This window comes from Physeter macrocephalus, chromosome 4 (genome assembly GCF_002837175.3).
Source record: "Physeter macrocephalus isolate SW-GA chromosome 4, ASM283717v5, whole genome shotgun sequence".
Classification (NCBI taxonomy): Eukaryota; Metazoa; Chordata; class Mammalia; order Artiodactyla; family Physeteridae; genus Physeter; species Physeter macrocephalus.
The window spans coordinates 43,064,653-43,085,884 of record NC_041217.1 but is presented as its reverse complement, the minus strand read 5'-3'; the positions used below and the strand labels follow the sequence as shown (position 1 = coordinate 43,085,884).

The following is a 21,232-nucleotide window of genomic DNA, read 5'->3' as shown; positions in this document are numbered from 1 at the left end:
AGGGCTAAGAGTGCCAGAGGAAAGGGCTTAGAAAGGCAAATGGCCTTTTCTGTCACCATCCAGTGCCAATTGGCACCTGGGTTTCAAATGACACCCACGATCAGCCTGAGTGAGATCTTGTGCCCTAAACAGACTGGCTCTCCAATCTCTTGACCATACTTTTGCTGGGGCGTTGGAGCACACTGATTTTACCAGTGCTGAGGTCGAGGGATACTGTCCCCTCGGGCCCCTGAGAGAGCTGGCTTGAGGAGTTGCTTCTGCTTTCTCAAGCTCCGCTGGCACACGGCTCACGCTCCAGGACGGCCCCGTGGCCTTGTGCAGGGCCCAAGGAACATTTGGGCTCTGGTCGGTGAGAACACCGTGGGCCTCCCACTCTTCCTAAATTGCAGAATAAACAGATCTTTAGGCCCCAGGCAGCTATTGTGTATGAGGCTGAAAGTATTTTTGTCTTTAAAAGAGAAAAAAGCAGCAGGCAGAGGTAAGTACCTCCTTGGCTCTAACTGAAATACAGCCACAGAGAGGAGGACTGGGGGAAGAAAAGCTAGCCCTTAATAATCCAAAAGACTAAAAAAAAAAAAAAGAAAAAAATCTGAAAGGCTATTTTTCCACTGTGTTATATGGAGCTTCAAAAATATCCTCTGTTAGTCTGTTAGCAGCTGTTTTGAGAGGGAGGACCCACTTCAGTGACTTCTATGTTACTGCCTTGAGGATCCTTAAGTCTCTTTGGCTCCTGGGGGCCAGAGGCATTGTAAAATGTGATTAGATTAAGAACACTTCGAGAGTAGCAGTTTATAGTCTTGACTCATCCAACAACCTGCCATCCGATCTTAAATGTTGACAGTATTGCAATTCGATAGAAACTTGTAGCATTAAAAAAACAAACAAAAATGGTATATATTATGGTAGTGGAGGCAGCTGGTATGTCTCTTTAAATGGGGTACATACAGTGGTGTGGTAGCATAAGCTCCATTTGATTTATTCAGATATAGACTCTGTAGTATTATAAAGGGCTGTAGAAGTTTTTTTTTACTTTTTCAGCAATCTTTTCTTTCTGTGGATGAGGTTCATGTCTTTAAGATGGACTCACAGCTGTGAAGACTGAATCTCATGGAAATGGACTAAAGGACTGGGGGAAGAAAAGCTAGCCCTTAATAATCCAAAAGACTAAAAAAAAAAAAAGAAAAAAATCTGAAAGGCTAATTTTTCCACTGTGTTATATGGAGCTTCAAAAATATCCTCTGTTAGTCTGTTAGCAGCTGTTTTGAGAGGGAGGACCCACTTCAGTGACTTCTATGTTGCTGCCTTGAGGATCCTTAAGTCTCTTTGGCTCCTGGGGGCCAGAGGCATTGTAAAATGTGATTAGATTAAGAACACTTCGAGAGTAGCAGTTTATAGTCTTGACTCATCCAACAACCTGCCATCCGATCTTAAATGTTGACAGTATTGCAATTCGATAGAAACTTGTAGCATTAAAAAAACAAACAAAAATGGTATATATTATGGTAGTGGAGGCAGCTGGTATGTCTCTTTAAATGGGGTACATACAGTGGTGTGGTAGCATAAGCTCCATTTGATTTATTCAGATATAGACTCTGTAGTATTATAAAGGGCTGTAGAAGTTTTTTTTTACTTTTTCAGCAATCTTTTCTTTCTGTGGATGAGGTTCATGTCTTTAAGATGGACTCACAGCTGTGAAGACTGAATCTCATGGAAATGGACTAAAGATTCCAACATCCATTTTCTGAGTATTTTTAAAGAATCATACTTAGTGCTGAGTTATAAAACAGATGTTGGCAAGTACAGTCTTTTTCAAACTCTGGGATAAAGAGTACTGAAGGGTACAGGATCTGAACCCACCGAAGGTATCCATGTTTGTACATGAACAGCTGAGGTTATTTCCTTATCTCCTCTTGGATTTCAACTTCTAGGATGTTTGTTGAAACATCCTTCAGTGTATATGTGGCTCCCAAGGCTTACAGACATTTATTTAACAGTGGAACTCCCCAAGGAAAGCATGGGACGTTTTGTTTATTTTTTCCTACCTTTAGTTCTCTTTTCTCCATCTCCTAGGTGTCCTGGGTGTTTCTAGCTGGAGACTGGGGGATTCTCATTCCCCTCACTGCATCCAGTGGGAGACTGCTACAGTGTATCTTCTAAATCGAAAGCCTTTTTGTTAGAAGCCAAAGCAAAGTTAACAGACTACTTCACTTTCAATAGCACTATGTCTTTCTCAACCAACACTTATGTGATTCAGAGTCTTATACTATTCCATTAGAAATGAAAAGTTTGGTTTCTGATTGGCTGAAATGAGCTCTATTGTTCCCTTCTTTGTCAGAGGTCAAAATCACCACATTCTGGAATGTTAGCAGGCTTTGGGTCAAGCAGATAATCTGGTTCTAGGACTCAAATAACTGCTTCAGCATGGAAGTCGGTAACAGTTCTTCCTGGAAAAAAGGACCCAAATTTTCTCCTGTCATAGCTTATATTGGAATTGCTTATTTAGCTCTTTTGTCAGCTACTTTTATCCTGTTTCTTCTCTGGTGTTCCCAGTAACTAGGACATTCTTATGAATTCAAGAAATGTTTGATGCATAAATAAAGGGATGAGAATACTTAAGAAATATTATGTTTACTAAAGATATAATGGTTTGTTTCTCCCGAAGATCCTGAGTCAGTACCGTTCAACTATACTTCTTCAGCTCTCTATCCAATATTGAGGGTGGAGGTGGGAGAGCTGAGGAAGGGGATGTTATGAAACACAGAAACACTATGAGCAGTAAATATGAACAAACCTCAGCATAGTTTAATTTTACTCCAGGATGCTTCCTTCCCCCTCCCATTCGAAGAGGAGGCCCCCTTTCTTCTCGCCTATCGAATGTGAGGAAGGGGCCATACCTAGTTGTTGAGGAGACTGAGTAAGATTGCCAGGGAATCATTTCATTCTTCCATGACTCGAGCCTTACGTTCTCATGGTCATCAGGTCAGTCTAAGTTTTAAACATCTAAATGGTGTAACACTGCACATAAAAATAAGTTCAAGTTTAAGACAAAGTGGAAAAGTACCAAACACTTAAAAAAGATGAATTGGCGAAAACCTTCCTGTTGACAACCTCTGTTTGTGTTTGCGGAGGTGGTGTGATATAATCCAGGAAAACTAGGTCTGCTGGGATGAGCGTGCTATCAGATGAGAATGCTATCCGATAAGAATTCTGATTAAAAGGAATTAAATGCCTGGACTGAAGGTGAAGGGAAGGGCAACAAACTGCGTTCTGTGTGATATTTTGCGTCAATTCAGCCGCCTCCAGGTAAACTTGAGCTTCTGTTGATCCCCAGCTTTGGCGCCTTTGAATTTCCTTAGTCACGAGCGCTTCTAACTCGCAGTCACTGAACTTGAGATGCAAGTACACAGCAACGTAACGTGCCATATGAAAGTTTTCACCTGAGAAATAAACTGCTTTTGCATTTTGGGGAGGAGAACATAGTCCTTAAAAAAGATTTTTACAGCCCAGAGAAAGGGCATTGGTAGTGAGGGTCCCCCATTGTTGAACTGAGGTTCCTGCTTACATCTCCGGCGCTGCCTCTCTTTGCCAGGGCTTGTCTAAGTCAGCCAGGAAGTGAGTGGACCACCAAGTCCTGATCAACAGTACTTTACTTTCCTGTGCTATAGTTTTTTTTCTTCATATGCTAAAGTGAGGCACATTCAGAAGTGATCTCATCCAAGATGAGATCCTTTAAAATTTTAATTTAGACCAAGTAAATCTTCAAAAAGAAAACTCTGAATTAAATCTCAAACCTTTAGGGAGCCTTCAGATCACATATTTGGCAGGATGGACTACACTACCTTAATAATAAACATTTTACTTGGATAAATCTTTGGGATTTGTTTTTAACGATAGCTTAGAATTTCAGTGTTGGAATTACCATTCGAGGATTAAAGTATTAAAAAAGTTATCTTTTCCCCAAAACTCATAAAGATTCTATTCTTCCAGTACCTTACTGACATCATTAAGAATCTTCTCAAGGTGGCAACATTTCCTTGTCTTGTACTTTTATTCAAATGATGTGTTTTTTCCCCTGAATTTGCCAAATAGAATGTATGAGATTGATGTGTTTCAGACCGACAATTTCTCCCATAAACATACATATTTTATCTCCTAGAAAAATAATGAAAATAGAAAAAAGGTCTTGGTGCAATCATAATTATTAATGGGATTCCTGGGGGCAGATTGAAATTATTCAGTCCTCTGTGTCTTTTCTAGACACCCAGGATTTTTACTTGTTTCACTCTTCTATTGGACAGACATTTCAACTGAAGATAGATTATTTTTCTCCACCAAATAGCATCCCAAATCACAATGCTCTAAGAACTTAAAATCAATCATTTTCAATTTAAGCACCTTAAAAGGTCAAATTATGTATTTTTCACCTTACCTGGTTTTAGTTGAAACAAACTCCTATTTTAACTCAGATCTTCTTTAGAAAAAGAAACAGAACACATTTCATTTTTTATATAGAATAAACTTTGTTTTTATTATAGACATGGATCAAAAATAAAAGTTTTTATGTACATATGACATATAGTGCAAATGAAAGGCTTTTAAATACCAAGTATAGACATATTGTCGGAAACAAAAGGAGATGAATGATGGGGGTTAGGATGGTCGTCCGGGAACTGCAGGAGGGGGTCGCCTAGTGAAAACAAAACAAAAAACAAAACAAAACAAAATAAAACAAAAGAAAAAGAAAAACACAGATGCAGAGGAAGAAAACAATGTTTAAATTAGAAAATAAATCCAAATAAGAGCATGCATAAATATCCCACAAAAATCAAACTCAAATCAGACAGAAAACATGCAGACATGCAGGGGAAATGAGAGAATATCGCATGGCATAGTGAGCAGCTCCTAGGATGTTTCCTGGCTTCTAGCCATGTGCTAGGTATGAGCCATTTGAGCCCACTCCAAAACCTTGTTATTTTGTACCATGGAATGATAAATCCATGCAATCATATTCAGGAGAACTGGGAACAGTACAAGAGCCGCATACCTTTATAACTTGAGTATTTGTTTCCCAACCCTGATTTTGTGACATTCAGTTATTTCCAAAGATTTCAGTAAATGTTGTGAAATCTCCATAGGGGGAGAGGGAGTTGATATAGAAATATGACAGGTGAGATTTCTTTAAGATGAGGGAAAGTAGAAGGCGGCAAGGGATCAAATGAGCAATGTAATCACAATGCAGAAAGTATCTGGGGTCGATCTTGGAGAAAAGGATTTGTAAATAAGAATTTCCTTCAGGTGAAATCCTGATGTGATAGCCTTTCCAGGCCCAGGCAAACTATGAGGCTACGTCTGTTCCATGGTGACCCCAAAGACTTTGGGTAAGTTTTCCCTCTGTCTGAGAGTTAGGTGCAACTGAAGTTCTTATTTATTCTGAACCAGGTCCAGGGTAAATGAAATTTGGTTTGCTGGCTCTTTCTCCATATGCCTAGCCTGGCTTGCATCTTGTCAGGCCCACTGGTGGTGAAAGAAGGATCCAGAGTTTTGCTTCGTTTTGACAACAGCCTCTCTCTGGATGATGGGCTGCTAGGGAAGATACAGTAAACGCTACATGGCAATGGACAGCTCTGTAAGTAGGAAAACAGCAGGCCCAATGAAGCTTTCCCACGGGTTTCCAGCAGAAGTCTACATTTAATTTCCTCTTTCTAACCCAACTGGTAATGAGCTCAACATTACAGCAAGCCATAGAACTGCAGGTTAGTTCAGTACCCTACTCCCTGTGGGACTTCTTTTTGACTACTCATCCAGGTGTTCAACAGCATACTCACTTCCATCTTACTTCTGTAACACTTCAGTGAGTGGAGCAATGAAGTCTACAAAAAAACAAAAGCAAAAACAAAAGCAAACTTCTGTTTCATCTTCTATGAGATGTTAATGGTGTCATACTGACTGGGCTATTTCTGCGCAGCAGTAAAAAATGACCTTACCTTCCCCAAAGTCCAAGACCAATTTTTCTTTGGTCCAATTTAAGCTGGCTGAACTTAAGGAGGCCTCCTATCCATTTAAATGATGAAGAACTTGTTATTGGTCTGTAACCTTTCAACTGCAGGGGGGTGGGTGGGTGGGGGTCTGCAAGCCTTTAGCTTTAGAGATCCAGGTAATGGTTATCCCTGGTGTTTTCATGAAGTAAGTGTAATTAAATTCCTGTCAGGCTCAATGAGATTTATCACCTGCCCAGCAAACAGAAACTATTTTTGAGTTCTGAAGGGGCTTTAGAACACTTTAATTACCTCAGCAGGGTGGGGAGGTGAGCCATTAAACTGAACAGCAAGTCCACAGTGCTAAAGGGACATTTTGTCAGCATATGCCAAAGCACTTTTCTGTTTGAGCTAGTTTGGTGTTCTAGTCTAGAAACAGGATCAGAAACTTTATGTGTTGGAATATATTTCATGGACAGCTAGAATGTTTGCTTCAAACAGCAGAGTGACATCTATCCCCTTAGCTGTATTCTTTCCCTCTTCACTCATCCTGTATCTAACTTTCCTCTCGTTGCCAAAAAATCACTGTTGGTGATGACACCGTGCACTGGCTCAGAGTTACTCCTATTATGGATCTTGGCAGTTTGGGTTTTTACTATTTCTTTTCCAGAATTTTCCATATTACTTAACACAGTGCTGAAGTGCTTGAAGGTCACGTGCTGAAAATATTGGGGCTTTTTATATGAAGGGCTACAAAGTTACCTTATACCATTGCCACTTCTAACACAAAACTTGAAGTATTGAGTTTGGAACACTGAGTTGGGATACTGAGTTGCTAACACATATTAAAGCTCATCATACTAGCATTCACGATACAAGCAAATTCTACCTACTCAAGATTATAATTTCAGGTTATACCTCCTTAAGCTTTCTGAAAAACAACTTCGGAGAATCGTTTGGCTGAAACAGGAAGGTAAGGTGGTAGGAAAAGCTGTGTGTGGAACATGGGCATAATTCATATAAAAAAGTCTCCATTATTAAGAAGAATGATGAATTACCCACATTCTCTTGGATCTACCTCAGTGCTGCAAGCTGTTCCTAGGGTGACATTCCTCTGGCAAGAGCCCTGGGAAGGCCTTCCTTATAAGTTTTTTCTTTTCTGTTACAATCTCACAAAACATTCCCTGCTTGTTTTCTTTGCCCATCACTCAGATAACTTAATATCCCGGAGCAGTCGGTGAGCCTGAAGGCTTGGGAAAGTGAGACAAGAAAGGCAGTAAGAATAAGCGTTCTTCTCAATGCTTTTCTGCTGATCTTCACTTTTATGTCAACCTAGATCCCTCCCTTTACAAGAATACAATGGGGGTAATGTAATTAATTTAAAGGAGCTCTTTTTTTGGCAAGTGAGAGAGAAAAGGTTAATATTGAAAGTGATCTGAGTCCTCCACAATGCCCCCCTAGGGCTCATTGCATGTCTGTCTCTACCTGCTTTCATGCCCCCTGTTCCTATGTGACCCACCCTCCTTGGATCTCCCCAAGCATCAGAGCTCCAGGAGGATGGTCCTAAGCTGGGAGCTCCAGTTGCCACGACATTTGATTTTATCACCCAACTTTGTGTTAGTGACAGTTTGTACTAGGACAATCTCACTCAATGCCTTTCCCCTCTGGCCTAAAGCCACTAAAGCAGTATTTCCTAAGGCATGTACCTCAGAACGCTAGTCCTGTGAGATGCTCTATGAACAAAGCATTGATGGTCAAATAAATCTGAGAAACATGGAGACACTAGCCCTGCCATCTGATATTAAAGCTTCTACAGAGTCTTCCAGTAAAGAAACATCTAATTTTAGTCATCATTTCCCAGGTATAGTCAATCAAGAAATCCTTGGTGTATGTGTGTGTAAAACTTATTAAAATCTCATGGAATGGACTTTGGGAAACTTCAAATTAAGGTTATAGTTTTAGCCAACATCTCTTGCATGTACTCTAAGTATCAGTCTGCCTCAGTGTGAAAGAACACCAAGAAATGGTCTTAAAAGTGGCAATGCCAGGTGTGTGATGAAATTAGTACTTCTCAGTATGAAATTTATAGGTTCCAGCTGAAAAACAAGAATCTTGAAAACTAATTGAGCAGATACTTACATTGATGTCAGAACTATTTTTAAAATACAAATGGAAATTTGCCAGATAGTTACAATAAGGTCCTTTGGCTTTGGTAATTTCTACCAGGAGCTATTCTGAATACAGAATCATGCGGTAAGACACACACTCACGGCACAGTGCACAGCATGATTCGCATCCTGACTCTTTCTTCCATTAAAAAGCTTCCTTTGAAGGCATTGATGGCTCCACTCATGGAAGATGTATAGACATGAGAAAGAAATCACAACAGAAAGTGTGAATTAACCCAACAGTCTTTCCAATTTATCTTTTCACAAAGAGCATACCCTGAACACACAGGGAAAGTAAACCAACATTTCTCCCCTCCCACTCCCTTCTTGTCTCCTGCTTTTAGACAGCACAATCTGAGTCTATGTATGTTGATAAGGGACCTATCATCAAAACTCTTTTAACAAGGAATCTTTCTCTATTCTCTGGAAACTCAGGATAAGGACGTGTGTAAGACTGAACACTCTTCTTTTCTCTTAATATTGGGGAAACTGAAAGGGGTAACTTCTCCCCTCAACGCCGAATGAATAAACAATGGAGGCCAACTGTTGAGTCAGGAACTTAATTACTTCTGTCAGAAATGCCTTCTGTAGACCTACCATTTGGGCAGAGTATTCTTCATCCTTCTGTTTCCTAGCTTTTCGGGATCACTTCCTTTTCAATAGCAAAATGTCACGGTGCTTCTTGGCAAGTGTCACTTTGTACCCTCCAGCTGCCTAAGGTTTGTGTTCTTCTTTAACTTAGTACAACAATGACTTCAAATCAGGAATAAAACGTTTCCCACTCTCCTGCCTTTGATTTGTCCAATTTGCTCCCTTTAAAAATCTCATCCTTCCCCAAATTAATGACAGTAATGCCAAATGCTATCATTCTCCACATTGGTAATTCTGGACCAACAGGATTGAAAGAGTTATAAATATTTACAAGTCTCAGATCTTACTGATAAACATAGACATGACTCAAATATATACAAGAATGAGGAAGGGGGGAGTCCTTCAAACATTATCATTTATTTCAGGTTCAGAAATACAGCTTCACATTTTCACAATAGGTACACATGACCTTCAAGAATGATACAGGCTTTAGGAACTTGCTTCAAAAATTCCATTCATAGAGTCCAACCATATATCAGCATTAAGAAAGCCTGAAAGTGCCAAGAAGACAGGGGAAAGTACTCTGGCTCCAATTAATTAAAGAATCAACAGAGAAGGCAAGATTTTGCTTCTGTACACTGCTTCTTAATATAAAAAAGCAAAAGAGGAATTTGATTCAGAAAAGGGAGAGAAAAGAAACATACAGGCAAGCAAAACAAAGGCTGTATATGTGAAATTAAACACAAATCAAGTAATGGTGGAATTTCTGATTGGAAGGAATCATTTTTAGCAAATTGGTAACATACAATGCAAGAGATTAGAGTAATTTTATCGTAATTTAAAAAATATTACATTAAGGAATTTGAGGGTAAAAATTAAAAAGGAATGAAGCCTTGAGCTGAGCCATGTGTGAAACCCCAGACCAGAGAGGTGAAAAGTCTCACCAATATACCAGTATGAACAGGTCTTAAGACAAACAGGAGACTCTTCCTTGAGTTTCCTCTCTCTTGCTCTCATACATACATACATTCTTACACATATATACAAATAGCAATGCATATACTACATATGCTTCAAAATACTCTTAAAATTTCACCATACAGAGCACCACATAATGTTAAACATACCAACTAGACAAGATGACTGAAGGTTCTAGAAGACACATTTGAGCTTTTAAGAAAGGAATGAGGGAGCTAGTGAACCAATAACTGTTTCTTAGAAACCATCTAGCTTCATTCACATTAAACTCTGAGCTCACAGCTTGCAGTCCTCTTAGTGAAATGATATAAAACTCATGGCTTGAGTCTCAAATATTATCTTCTTTCATCGAGTTCCATAGTTTAGAGACCTACTATTTAAGCTTTATTCTTAATGTTAAGGAGATTCCTGTCCATTTCAAATAATTATATTGTTTGACAAATGAAAAATGTTTACCTGAAAAAGTGGATGGATGACCTGCCTCTGAGGTGTTACATAACTTCTTCCCTGCATTTTAAGCAAACTTACTCAGCAAATCCACTACTTGTATTATACTGCTGTATCCCTCTATTTTTATTTTTTGACAGTTACCGTAGAGAAAAAAAATGACATGTAGACAAACTTAGCTTTTTAAGATTCACCTCAGCAATCTAAGAATAATTTATAACTCTAATCAGAGATCTTAAAGGTAGGTTTCCAGATCTTACACTTACTATGAGCTAGCTATATTGGCAAAGATAATTTCTTCTTCGATAGCAATGCTGTGAATTTAGATGCAAATGCCTGTAGATGTTATTCTACCATGTGGTCATGGAAGTTCTGAGCCTTGTGCCTCTCAGAATGAATGTAATCTGGAGAAAATTTTGTACACCTCATGTATGTTATGAGAAATGAACCACTTTTATCACATATTATGGCAAATACTCTAAAGCTAACTCTTGTATTAGCACAGTTTAAAAAATATATTCATACCCACACATACACACATGTATAAAAATTTACACCCAAACATATACATATATATACAATACACACACAATCACACTCATGCTCATGGCATTTTAACAAGTGATTTTTAAAGCTACTTACCCACAGGGGCACAAAATACATGTACTTACACAAATTTACTATGTATATACTGTATACATAGGGACACATGCTTAGAAAATACGTGTGTACACAGAAAACATCAACATTTATCACATACTGGTATTAGGTCCCATTTCATATTTGAGAATTATGGCTACAGTCTATTCTAAAAAGTCATAAAATGAATCTATATGACTACTCTTTAATTCTAAGGTCAGAAGGCTTATAGTTATATCACAGGAACTTGGTTTTATTATAATGTTTTGGAATAGAGTGAGTTTATATCTGAACAAGTAGGCAATTTGCTAACTAAACAGACCCTACTGCTCTTCTATGTTACAAAACACAGCTAAAAGCAATATTCAGAGGAGTAATCTTGGTAGATGATTTCTGGAAATGCAATATAGCTGTTCTAAATCAATACTATTTCAATCATCTGTCCACAATTGAGTAAATGGCTATTCCAGTTAGTCAATAAGCATGCAAGAATTAGCATGTGACAATAAAATAGATTTACCCATCAAATAAACATATACAGTTTACTTTTCCAAATCCTAAAAACACTGTATGTTTTATTATACTAGACATGATGGAGCTACATCTGTTGTGTAGACAACATCAGAGCAATCAGGATGAAGTTACACAAAAGATCTGAAGTGTGTGCGAAATACTTAGAAAGCTCATTAAGCGACATTCCCATCTTAAGGACCGATATGAACGCTGTACTTCACACTCCGCACATCCTAGAGCTTCTGACTTCATTTACATTGACATCTCCTTTTAGCAGGATACAAACCCTTTGGAAAATGGGATTAATACTAATCATATGACACAGTACTGTAGTAAACTGAAATGGGATTAATACTAATCATATGACACAGTACTGCAGTAAACTGAAATGAGATTAATACTAATCATATGACACAGTACTGCAGTAAACTGAAAATATTCTCCAACATGACGGCTGAAATTCCAGGGGAGGCTGGGTTCTATTCGAAATAACTTAGAAGTAAAATAAAACAAAAATGTACACAAAAGAAGAGACAACTGGGACAGTGAAACTGTGGGGTGATAATCTGAGAGCAAAAGCCAAAGGTGACAAATGCCATTGTTTATGATGCATAAAATCAGTGCAAAGAAACTTGGGAAAAAAATCCCCCGTTTTCTTTGACATGGTTTGTGCTGATCTAAGAACACATCAGTGGTTTTCCACAACATTTTCCTTTAACCAAAGGAAATTTTTGAAATACAGCAAAACGCAAAACCACATACAGCACAAAGCCAAACCCTGAAGTATATAATCTGTTAGATGCCTATTTTAGAGAATTCAAAAGAAGGAGCAAAGGGGATCCTAAAAAAGAGGGAATTTTGTGAAAAGATATCACTTTAGACTATTCATTTTACTATGGATGTTTACTTATTTCCACTTAGCTGCAACACTTTTAAAAATACAGTATGTATCTTGCACATCTGTTCCATTCACAAAGAGTTAATTTTTTTCCATGAGAAAAAAAAAGATATGAGAAGATTTAGGGTGGTGATTTAGGGTGGCGTTCTTTATACAATCACTTGCAATTTAAAAGTTGAAATGCCCTTTTTGTAAATCTTGTATGCTCTGATTTTTGCCTAAGTGGACTAGTCTTTTTTTTTTTTTTTTTTTGTGGTACGCGGGCCTCTCACTGTTGTGGCCTCTCCCGTTGTGGAGCACAGGCTCCGGACGTGCAGGCTCAGCAGCCATGGCTCACGGGCCCAGCCGCTCCGCGGCATGTGGGATCTGCCGGGACCGGGGCACGAACCCGCGTCCCCTGCATCGGCAGGCGGACTCTCAACCACTGCGCCACCAGGGAAGCCCTAAGTGGACTAGTTTTAACCCTTTAGAATAAGTTCAAAACTGCCATTTAACTTGGCAAGTTCTCTTTTTAATAATGGTTAAAAGTTTTACTTCATACTTTATGGGCGTCTGCTTTGGGTATAAACTACACAGGAAATTAAAGTTAACATACAAATCATGTTTGCTGCTTTCAAAGGGAGGCATTTCAGTTGGTTAAACCTGATTTACTTCTGTAGAATATGAAATGGTGTCGTGGGACACAACTATGCAGTGAATACTTGGTCTGCTGTCTGGGAACAGTCAGCAGACAAAATTCCGGTTGGCTTCTGGCTGTTTCCTACATGCTAATCATCTAGTTCTAGGTAGTCCAAAAGTCAGCCTCAAGACTGAACTATTAACCCCCAGGCTAAGCTGCTCTTATAAATTTTAGAAATGTTAGAATTTGCCAATTTGCTTTAAATCTCGATGTCTTAATACTATTTTCTGGAATGACCTGGAAAGAGACTCTGAAGTTGTCCGACTGTAGGAGTGTGAGCTCTGCTCTCAAACTAGGGCATCTTTTCTTTCCATTCCAGGTCCCATTCTTTAAATATGGCTATCCGATAGTAAGGCTCAGGATTTTTTAAGAAAGCCTAGAACAGATTAAAAAGTTACATTAAACTGTTTTAAAAGTAGGCTAAATTTTTACATTAGGAAATTACATATTAGCATGGAAAGGGAGACATATTTTTGCACTAACTAAATCAATGGAATTAGTGTCAAAGTATAATTAACCATGCTTAAAATTAGATCAATATAAAAAATTAAATATTTTCCATGTCAGCCTTCACTGTAACTTGTGAGGAGGTAAGTATATACGTGAACAAAGAAATTACATTTGTACAGACACTTCGAGAGATGTGATATTTTGCTTCTTCCTTGAACTCTGAAACTAGCCCAATTTACTGACTGACTACCAAAAAACAAGCTTTAATTCACTGTTGAATATGCTTCTAGCTTGAAGCAAAACACATTGCCATGAGAAGCCCTCTAGAGCAAGCAATGCATTAACTTTTCCTTTGCAAACTACCTCATGCTTCTGGAAAAGTTTTATTTTTAAGGAATCCTAACTTTTAGAATATCACTTCTTAGCAGTTTTATGAAATAAAGAGGAAGGAGAGAGGATCTAAATAGCTAATCATGGAGTAGGCGGAAACATGTATAATAGACAACATAATTTCCGTCAGTCAAAACAGAATGTGGAAAAATAAATATGTATCATTTAGGTCTAAGCCCACCATCTCTTCTCTCTTAGGAATTATATTGAATGGGCTATCTGGTAGGTAACCTGGGAAAGTTGTCAAAGCAATTCCAAATGTATGCCAGGGTAGGCCAATGGTCCACAAAGTAGCGGGCTGCTATACAATCTACTTTGGTTGATACAACATATAAAGCCTCAAAGAGTCAGCAGTTTTCAAGAGTCAAACCCCAAAAGTTTGACAAATCATGAGCAATGAAGGTGAGTGATGAATGCATTAGTAAAACTGGTTACTTGCCTACTGATGTCCACACATGCGACTACTCATGATTTACTGCAACGGTTATCAAATATTTTGCTTTCGCATAATTCATTAGTAATTAATTGCCATGCCAGACACTTCGTTTAGTCTAACAGGGAGGATTCTAGTGGACGGATTATAGTGGGACGAGTAGGTGATGGGGGTGGTCTCCGGCTAGAAAGAGAGAAAGAGACAGGTAAAGACACAAGTAGAATATCTAGCAGAAGGTTATCCCAAAGACACTGAGAAAGAGCCGTCACGCACATGCTCATGCACAGACAGGTCAGCAGGAGTGGCTGCCATTTGTAATAATTTAATACTGTCACCTTTCATTCACCTAGCATTTTTTTTAATGAGGTATTTTTTCATATACAAATCTTGCTAAGAACTGAAGTCGTCCCTCCCAATACTAATAAAAATATTAAGTCATTTAAAAGCCATCTGAAATACACGGCATATTTCTCAGTCAACAGAGTATGAAGAGTACTACGTTATGCCCACTCCAGGAACTAATAAGGTATTTAGGCCTCAGAGACTGATGGGGTTTGAATTTTTATTTCCCTTTAAGTAATATTCTTCCTATTTTTTCTCCCTGTCTGGATGTTAATGATCACTTCTCATTGTCTTTAGCAGTAGCTTTCTCCAATTTATTCTGTATTTTACTTCTAATTTGCTAAGCAGTAGAAAGTCAGAAAAATTAAGGTTTTTAGAGTTCTCCACAATAAGTGTAAACCGGCTCAAGGTGAGTGCCTGAGTAAACTGCGTGAGCTCTGGTTCCTATTTTGGGTCCTAAAAGTTTTATTCTTAACAACAGTATTGCTCACTTTCTGGTTGGTAATGGTGTTTCTAATAGCTGAGGTTGCTGAATAAACTCCAGATAACGAAATATTACTATATCTGAGAATCTCACCTTTACCAACTAATACTCTTTATTCCCTGAACCCATACATTTATTTCCTAAATGTATTAATAAGCTTTTTTTGGGTGTGTACTTGACTTTATATGTCATATCTCGGAGAGTAATGTTTATAGTCAACAAAATTCAACAAATTCTGCAGATTGAAACGTTTCTTCTTGATAAAACTCTCCCATTGATTTTTTTCAGAAAGAACCCTTCTGGAATTACAGTCATGTCATGAAATTTTCTTCTGTATTGGACACACTACATTGATCAAATCAAATATTTTTTCTCAGGATGAAGGAGTGAAGTTAGAAAAGTTAAAGAAAATGGTTATGAAATGTTAAAAAATTACAGAGCTATAAGATAAAATTAGATGGTCAAGGAAAGATCAAAGCAAAAGAGATACTGTTGATTAATGGTACAAATACTGACTACTTAAGCACAAACTCATAGGTCTTAGTAGAGTTTCTTTTGCCTCCTGTACTTGAAAAATGTCCAGGAGGCTTTAGAGGAAAGGTTTCCTTGGGAAGGTGCATTCCAGTTTAACCTCTTATACTAAGTCTCATTACTAAGCAGGTGGTCAGTTTTTGAAAGTGTAATTAGAGATACTTTATAGGCACAGTTATGAAACTAAACCAATCCCTACTAGCTCTTTAATTTGAGTAAACAAGAAAGTCCTTTTCCTGCAGAAGGGCTACCTGCTACCATGACCACCTGAAATGTTTCGGTAATTTCCTGCTGGGAAAAATCCTCCTATAATTTCCTTTTCACTTATGACTGTGCAAAAACACCTGCGCTTTCACTAGCATACTGCTCATTTTCATTTGAAATGGCCATATTTGTTTAACTTATGTCCTGGATTTGAACCTACATCATTTTCTCCTTTGATGTGAAGTTTCCAGAGGCCAGAGGTCATGTCCACTTGAGTTGTTTCATAGAGTGTTTAGCAGGGTGTTGCCTTCAATTATGTTCTCAATGTTCTTTTGTTTATCTGCTGGAACCTGCTATTCCTCCCGCAAGACTCACCTTGGTGAAGTCTTCTCTGACTTACCTTTCCCTATCTTGATGCTTCTGTAGAATCTCAACGTATTTCTAGAATTAGGTTTATATGCTTATTGCAACTGATTAGAAATGGGCTGTGTCTCACTCCTCTTCATTTTCTTGTGGTGTCTAGCTCAGGGCTTGTTATTCAGCCACTGAATGTTTGACAAAATGAATAAATGAAAGTTACTCCTAGAAGTAAGAAACAGCTTATGAATACTTGTGATAACCATTGATCTTTACATTATATTAAGGGTTTTGTTTTTTTAGTAAATCATTGCTCTTGCAAAAAAAAAAAAAAAGCTACAATGGCATGTAGGATTTAGACTCTTGGAAACTCTACCTATAGGGTATTTGACTGCTCAGTTGTTCAGCAGATGTTTGGAATAAATAGTAAATCATAGGCTCTTCCTCAGGGAGTTTGACAATTAGTCACATAACCTATAGAAATATATTCTTAGCATTTAAGCAGTTACAGGAGGGGCAAGAGAGTTGGCCAGAATTTGAACTTGAAAAAGGGAAACTCTACCAGAGGCTTAATAATGGGATGGACTTAATTAGGGGATTTTATTTGAAAAAAGTGGATCTTAAACAACAATCGCAGTGAGGGGCAGAGCACAGTGTGGCATGGTGGGTTGGAAATTGTTTCATGCATATGTGATAGCTTTGACCAAGGGTTGTAGCCAAGAGAGAAAGGAATGCAAACTGAGTTCTCTTCTGATCCTTTTTTTCTTGGCTTAAATGTCATTCCTCAGCACTTCCTGACCATCCTATAGTTTCCAACCACCACTCCTCATGGCTTCATAGTTTTATGTATTTCATAGCACTTAACTCTGTTTGCCATTATGTATTTATTTATTAGATTATTGCCTGTGTCCTCCAGTAGATTGCAAATTTCTTGAGTGCAGAGACCACATATTCTGTATTTATTACGTATATTCATCATTGTATAATGTGATTAGAAGGCAGTGAATAAATGTTTATTAAATAGTAGACAAACAAATGAATGACTGAAAAGTACCTACACAAGGATGTTTAGCCAGGTTAGAGTATAGACCAGGTCAAGGTGAGTGGGTCCAATGAGGCCAGAAATGCAATCTTTTGAGGCATTTGTCAGAGGCTTATATTTGAGGCAGCAAGTTTACACAGAAGTCAAAAGATGTGGATTCTACCTCTGATTGCCAGTATGTATAATCATTAATCACTAAACTTCTCTAAGCCTCAGTTTTCTCATCTATGACACAGGAGATTCAGACTACGTGATCTATAACATGCTTTCCAGTTATGCATTGCATGTATTATTTATTGAGCATGTACTATGTGGACTGTATTATGCTGCATGATTTTTAAAAACTCAAAACCTATTATTCATAGTGGAAGATGAATGGGATAAGAGAAGTATGCAAGTGGTTTTACTATAGCACCCCATTTAAGTGGAAAAAATGAGGCAAAATTTTGTAAGTCAGACTCTGAGAATATATTCTCAGAGCTTGAAAATACAATAATGTGGTCAAAGCAGGGGCAAATATGATTTTAACTGTCGCACATAAAATGTGAAAGTCACAAGAGAATGAAGGTCTATAATGGGGTTAAAGAAACTAGAAATTAAGTGATGAGGTGGAATGGAGGAGTTCAATGATGGAGACAGAGAATAGAAAGATTGAAATACTCTGATGGAACAGCAACTTCTCATTAATCTCCACCCCAGTCTTTGGACCATGCTGATGGGACACAACAAGGTCAACGGTAATGGGCAATTGCACATAGAAGGCAAGGCAGGAGACCAGAAAAATGTAACTTTCTGCTATGTGCCAGGTCTTTTGTTTGTCTTGTTTACCACTGTATCCCAGAACTCAGCGTCACCTTTGGCTCATAATGTTTTTTTTCAAATAAATAAATCAGGAGAACCTATCCATTATGAGCACTTTCGTTTTTTAAAATAAATTTATTTATTTTTTGTTTTATTTATTTTTGGCTGTGTTGGGTCCTTGTTGCTGCGCGCGGTCTCTCCCTAGCTTCGGAGAGCAGGGGCCACTCCCCGCTGCGGTGCGCGGGCCTCTCACCGTGGAGGCCGCCCCTGCTGCGGAGCTCAGGCTCCAGGCGCGCGGGCCTCAGCAGCCGTGCCACCCAGGCCCAGCAGCGGTGGCTCACGGGCCCCAGAGCTTAGGCTCAGCAGTTCTGGCGCACGGGCGCAGTTGCTCCGCAGCACGTGGGATCTTCCCGGACCAGGGTCGGAACCCGCGTCCCCTGCCTTGGCAGGCGGACTCCCAACCACTGCGCCACCAGGGAAGCCCCGCATCATGAGCACTTTAACGGAGTCCCTAAGGCATTGACTAGGCACTGCACACCTGTGTGGTGAATTAATGATTAAAAAAAGAAGAAAGATAAAATTTCTATCATGTTCTCTTAAAATAATTATAACATCTTTAAAATATGCTTGGTTTCAGGTTAAAGTAACCCATATATGTACTGAGTAATTAAAAATCCTAGAGTCTGTCAACCCTTGACTGATGGTAATTACAACAGCTTGCTTAGGTAATTACAATAGCATAATTGGCCATTATTGCAGGGAAAAAAAAACAACCCTAAAAAGTGTGTTCCAATGCTTCACTGTCTCGGTCTTTAAGTAAAGATTACAGTGTTTTGGTGGTATTTTTTTGTTTTTTTTTAATGTGTCAGTGTCATAGATTATGAAAGCTTATGATTACTAACTTCTTCACTATTATATATAAAATAATTTTACTTATAAAAAAAAGAGTCTGTCAACCCTACTGGAAGAAATGAGCATCATCTTATTTCTAAAACAATAACCCCCCAATAATCTCTATAGAAAGCAATTCAAGAGAAGCATTAAGTTGTTCAGTGTGAATTTTCTTAATAAGCAATGCTGTTTGCCAACTTCAACACCAGAAAAACATTTAAGATTTACTGTTAAGGTTCATTTCATTGGTCTAGTTCCTAACCATTCAAAGAGTTTCCAAAGACATTCACCTCCTAAGACAGTTTGTTTGGGGCCAAACAGAGCTATTTGTTTTGTACCAAATTTTCCTCTGTTACTTTGTGCAGTGATGGGCTTCATTACGTTACCCATTATATTGCAATGGAGCATCTTGCATCACTTAGTGTTTATTGAAACACTGTTGTGTGGGGGCGGTTTATGGTTACGATAGAAAAGCTATGTTTCTGCTTCCAAATCAAAGGGAAAGAGGTAATACTTGAATTTGCATTTGTAGTTGCAGGGATGGACTGTTTGCAGTATTTTGAACGATGACAAATTTTGCAAGAAAGTCAAACGGTCACTTGGGGTGGGAGGCATGGTGGGGGAGCAACTGGCTACACCGATAAGAGAGAAGAATGGTCAGTTGTCTTATTGTCTTGTTTGATTCTCTTCTAAGAATGGAAGAACTAAATTCTCATCTGCTCTTCTTTGGGTTAACTGGTTCTAGGTATTCATGATGGGAGACAATCTTAACAGGGGTGCATCAGCATGGGGGTGAGGATGGAAGCTACCTTTCCTCTAGCTCCCTGCTTCCTGGTAATCAGCATAACACTGATTACTGAAATGGCTTGGTCTTGCTGCCCCTGCCCTTATTCCTCTTCAAGATGGGAAGTGAGATTTATCTATCTGACAAGTATGTGAGCCAGCCTGGGTCTATGTAGCTCAGGCTCTGTCCTTTCCTGTGCTTAAAACAAGATATCATGACTCCCAGGCCAGGATTCTTTCTATTGGGCAGTTATGTTGGCATGTTCTAAGGCTATGGTCCTCATACCAGACAGTGCATCAGAATTCTCCAGAGGACTTGTTAAAACACAGGTGTCTAGGTCCCACACAGAATTTTTAAAGGGTGAGATATTTCTAGCAAGTTCCCAGATTATGCTGATGCTGCTGGTCCTGGGATTGTGCTTTGAAAACTGTTCTAAGACATAATAAATGATTTTGTCCTTCATTAGCAATTCATTTCACTTGCCAGGTAAAGTAAAAGCAAAAAGAGAAAGTGCTGGAAAAAGATCTTAAGAAAGATGAAGAAATGGTTGTAGAAATACTTTGATACCTTTGGAAATTAGACTCAAGCATGGGTCAGTTTTAGGTTTATTTTATAAAGACAAAGATACTATGCTACGGTAGTTTTCTTGTTAGTCATCACCAGAAGAATAACTACTTGTTTCAGGAAGCTTGTATTTGCTCATGAAAATGGCAGTAGGTATAGAAACTAAGCACATCTAACCATGCATTCCAAACTCTCATCTTTGGAGAGGGTATGATTGAAATCCAACCTAGTTAGCTAGGCGGATCCAAATTTAAAAAAAAAAAAAGGAAAACCCTCAAAAAAATATTCAAAGATTGATACTTCTAGGGGAATGCTATCTGCCTAAGAGGATAGTTATTTGCATAAAAAAAGGATATGCAACAGGCTTCATTTATACCGTAAGTTCTACTTATTAGATATAGGTGAAGCTTTAAGATATAACTGTCTCAAAATTTAATTTACAGATAATTGCATTTAGGATCATGAGAGAGTTATACATCTCAGGTTTCTAGGAGCCATGAGAATCTAATATCAACTCGCACAACTTTTTAATCTTATTGATGAAACAGATAAAAAAAAATGAAGGGTTTTCTCTACCTAAGCACAAGAAGTAAGGCACCTCCTTTTTGAGGGCTACATTGGACGAATTTCTTAGAAAACAAAAGAGAACAAAAGCAAAAACTGCTTCTGAGTTTTCTAAAATTGTGAAGAGCGCCCCCCACAGTGCACTCTGCTGCGTTCGGCTCTAGAGTGGCTCCAGGCAAAAATGGCTCTGGTGGCGTCAGAATCAGTTGAGTGGGGAGATGCCCATAGTATCTCCTTCCCAGGAACTGAAACGCCTTGCTTCTCCACGACCCTCTTGAATTACGTAATCCTTGCATCATTTTTCAAAGTTTAAGGCATCTGAACAACGTTATAAACTTTCCTAAAACCTGAGATTACTCCTTACCCTGCCTGCAGCCTTCCACAGCACCTGCAGGGGGCAGTGTCCCAACCAGAAAGAAGTTCAAGAACATGAATGAGTGAACATCCCCAAGGATAAATCAGACAGGAGCACACCTCCCGGTAAAATGCAAAGGTAACTAACTATGA

The 21,232-nt window shown here is 38.6% G+C and overlaps 1 protein-coding gene across 1 annotated transcript in view; it reads right to left on the bottom strand.

The window, feature by feature from the left end:
- Positions 1–4,603: 4,603 nt before the first annotated feature.
- Positions 4,604–21,232, bottom strand: part of LOC129392055 (dynamin-3-like) — a 189,860-nt gene continuing 173,231 nt past the window's right edge. The window contains exon 7 of the mRNA XM_055084164.1: positions 4,604–4,687. Within this exon, the coding sequence (XP_054940139.1) occupies positions 4,651–4,687 (37 nt within the window). The 3' untranslated portion in view covers positions 4,604–4,650. The remainder of the gene's footprint in view (positions 4,688–21,232) is intronic.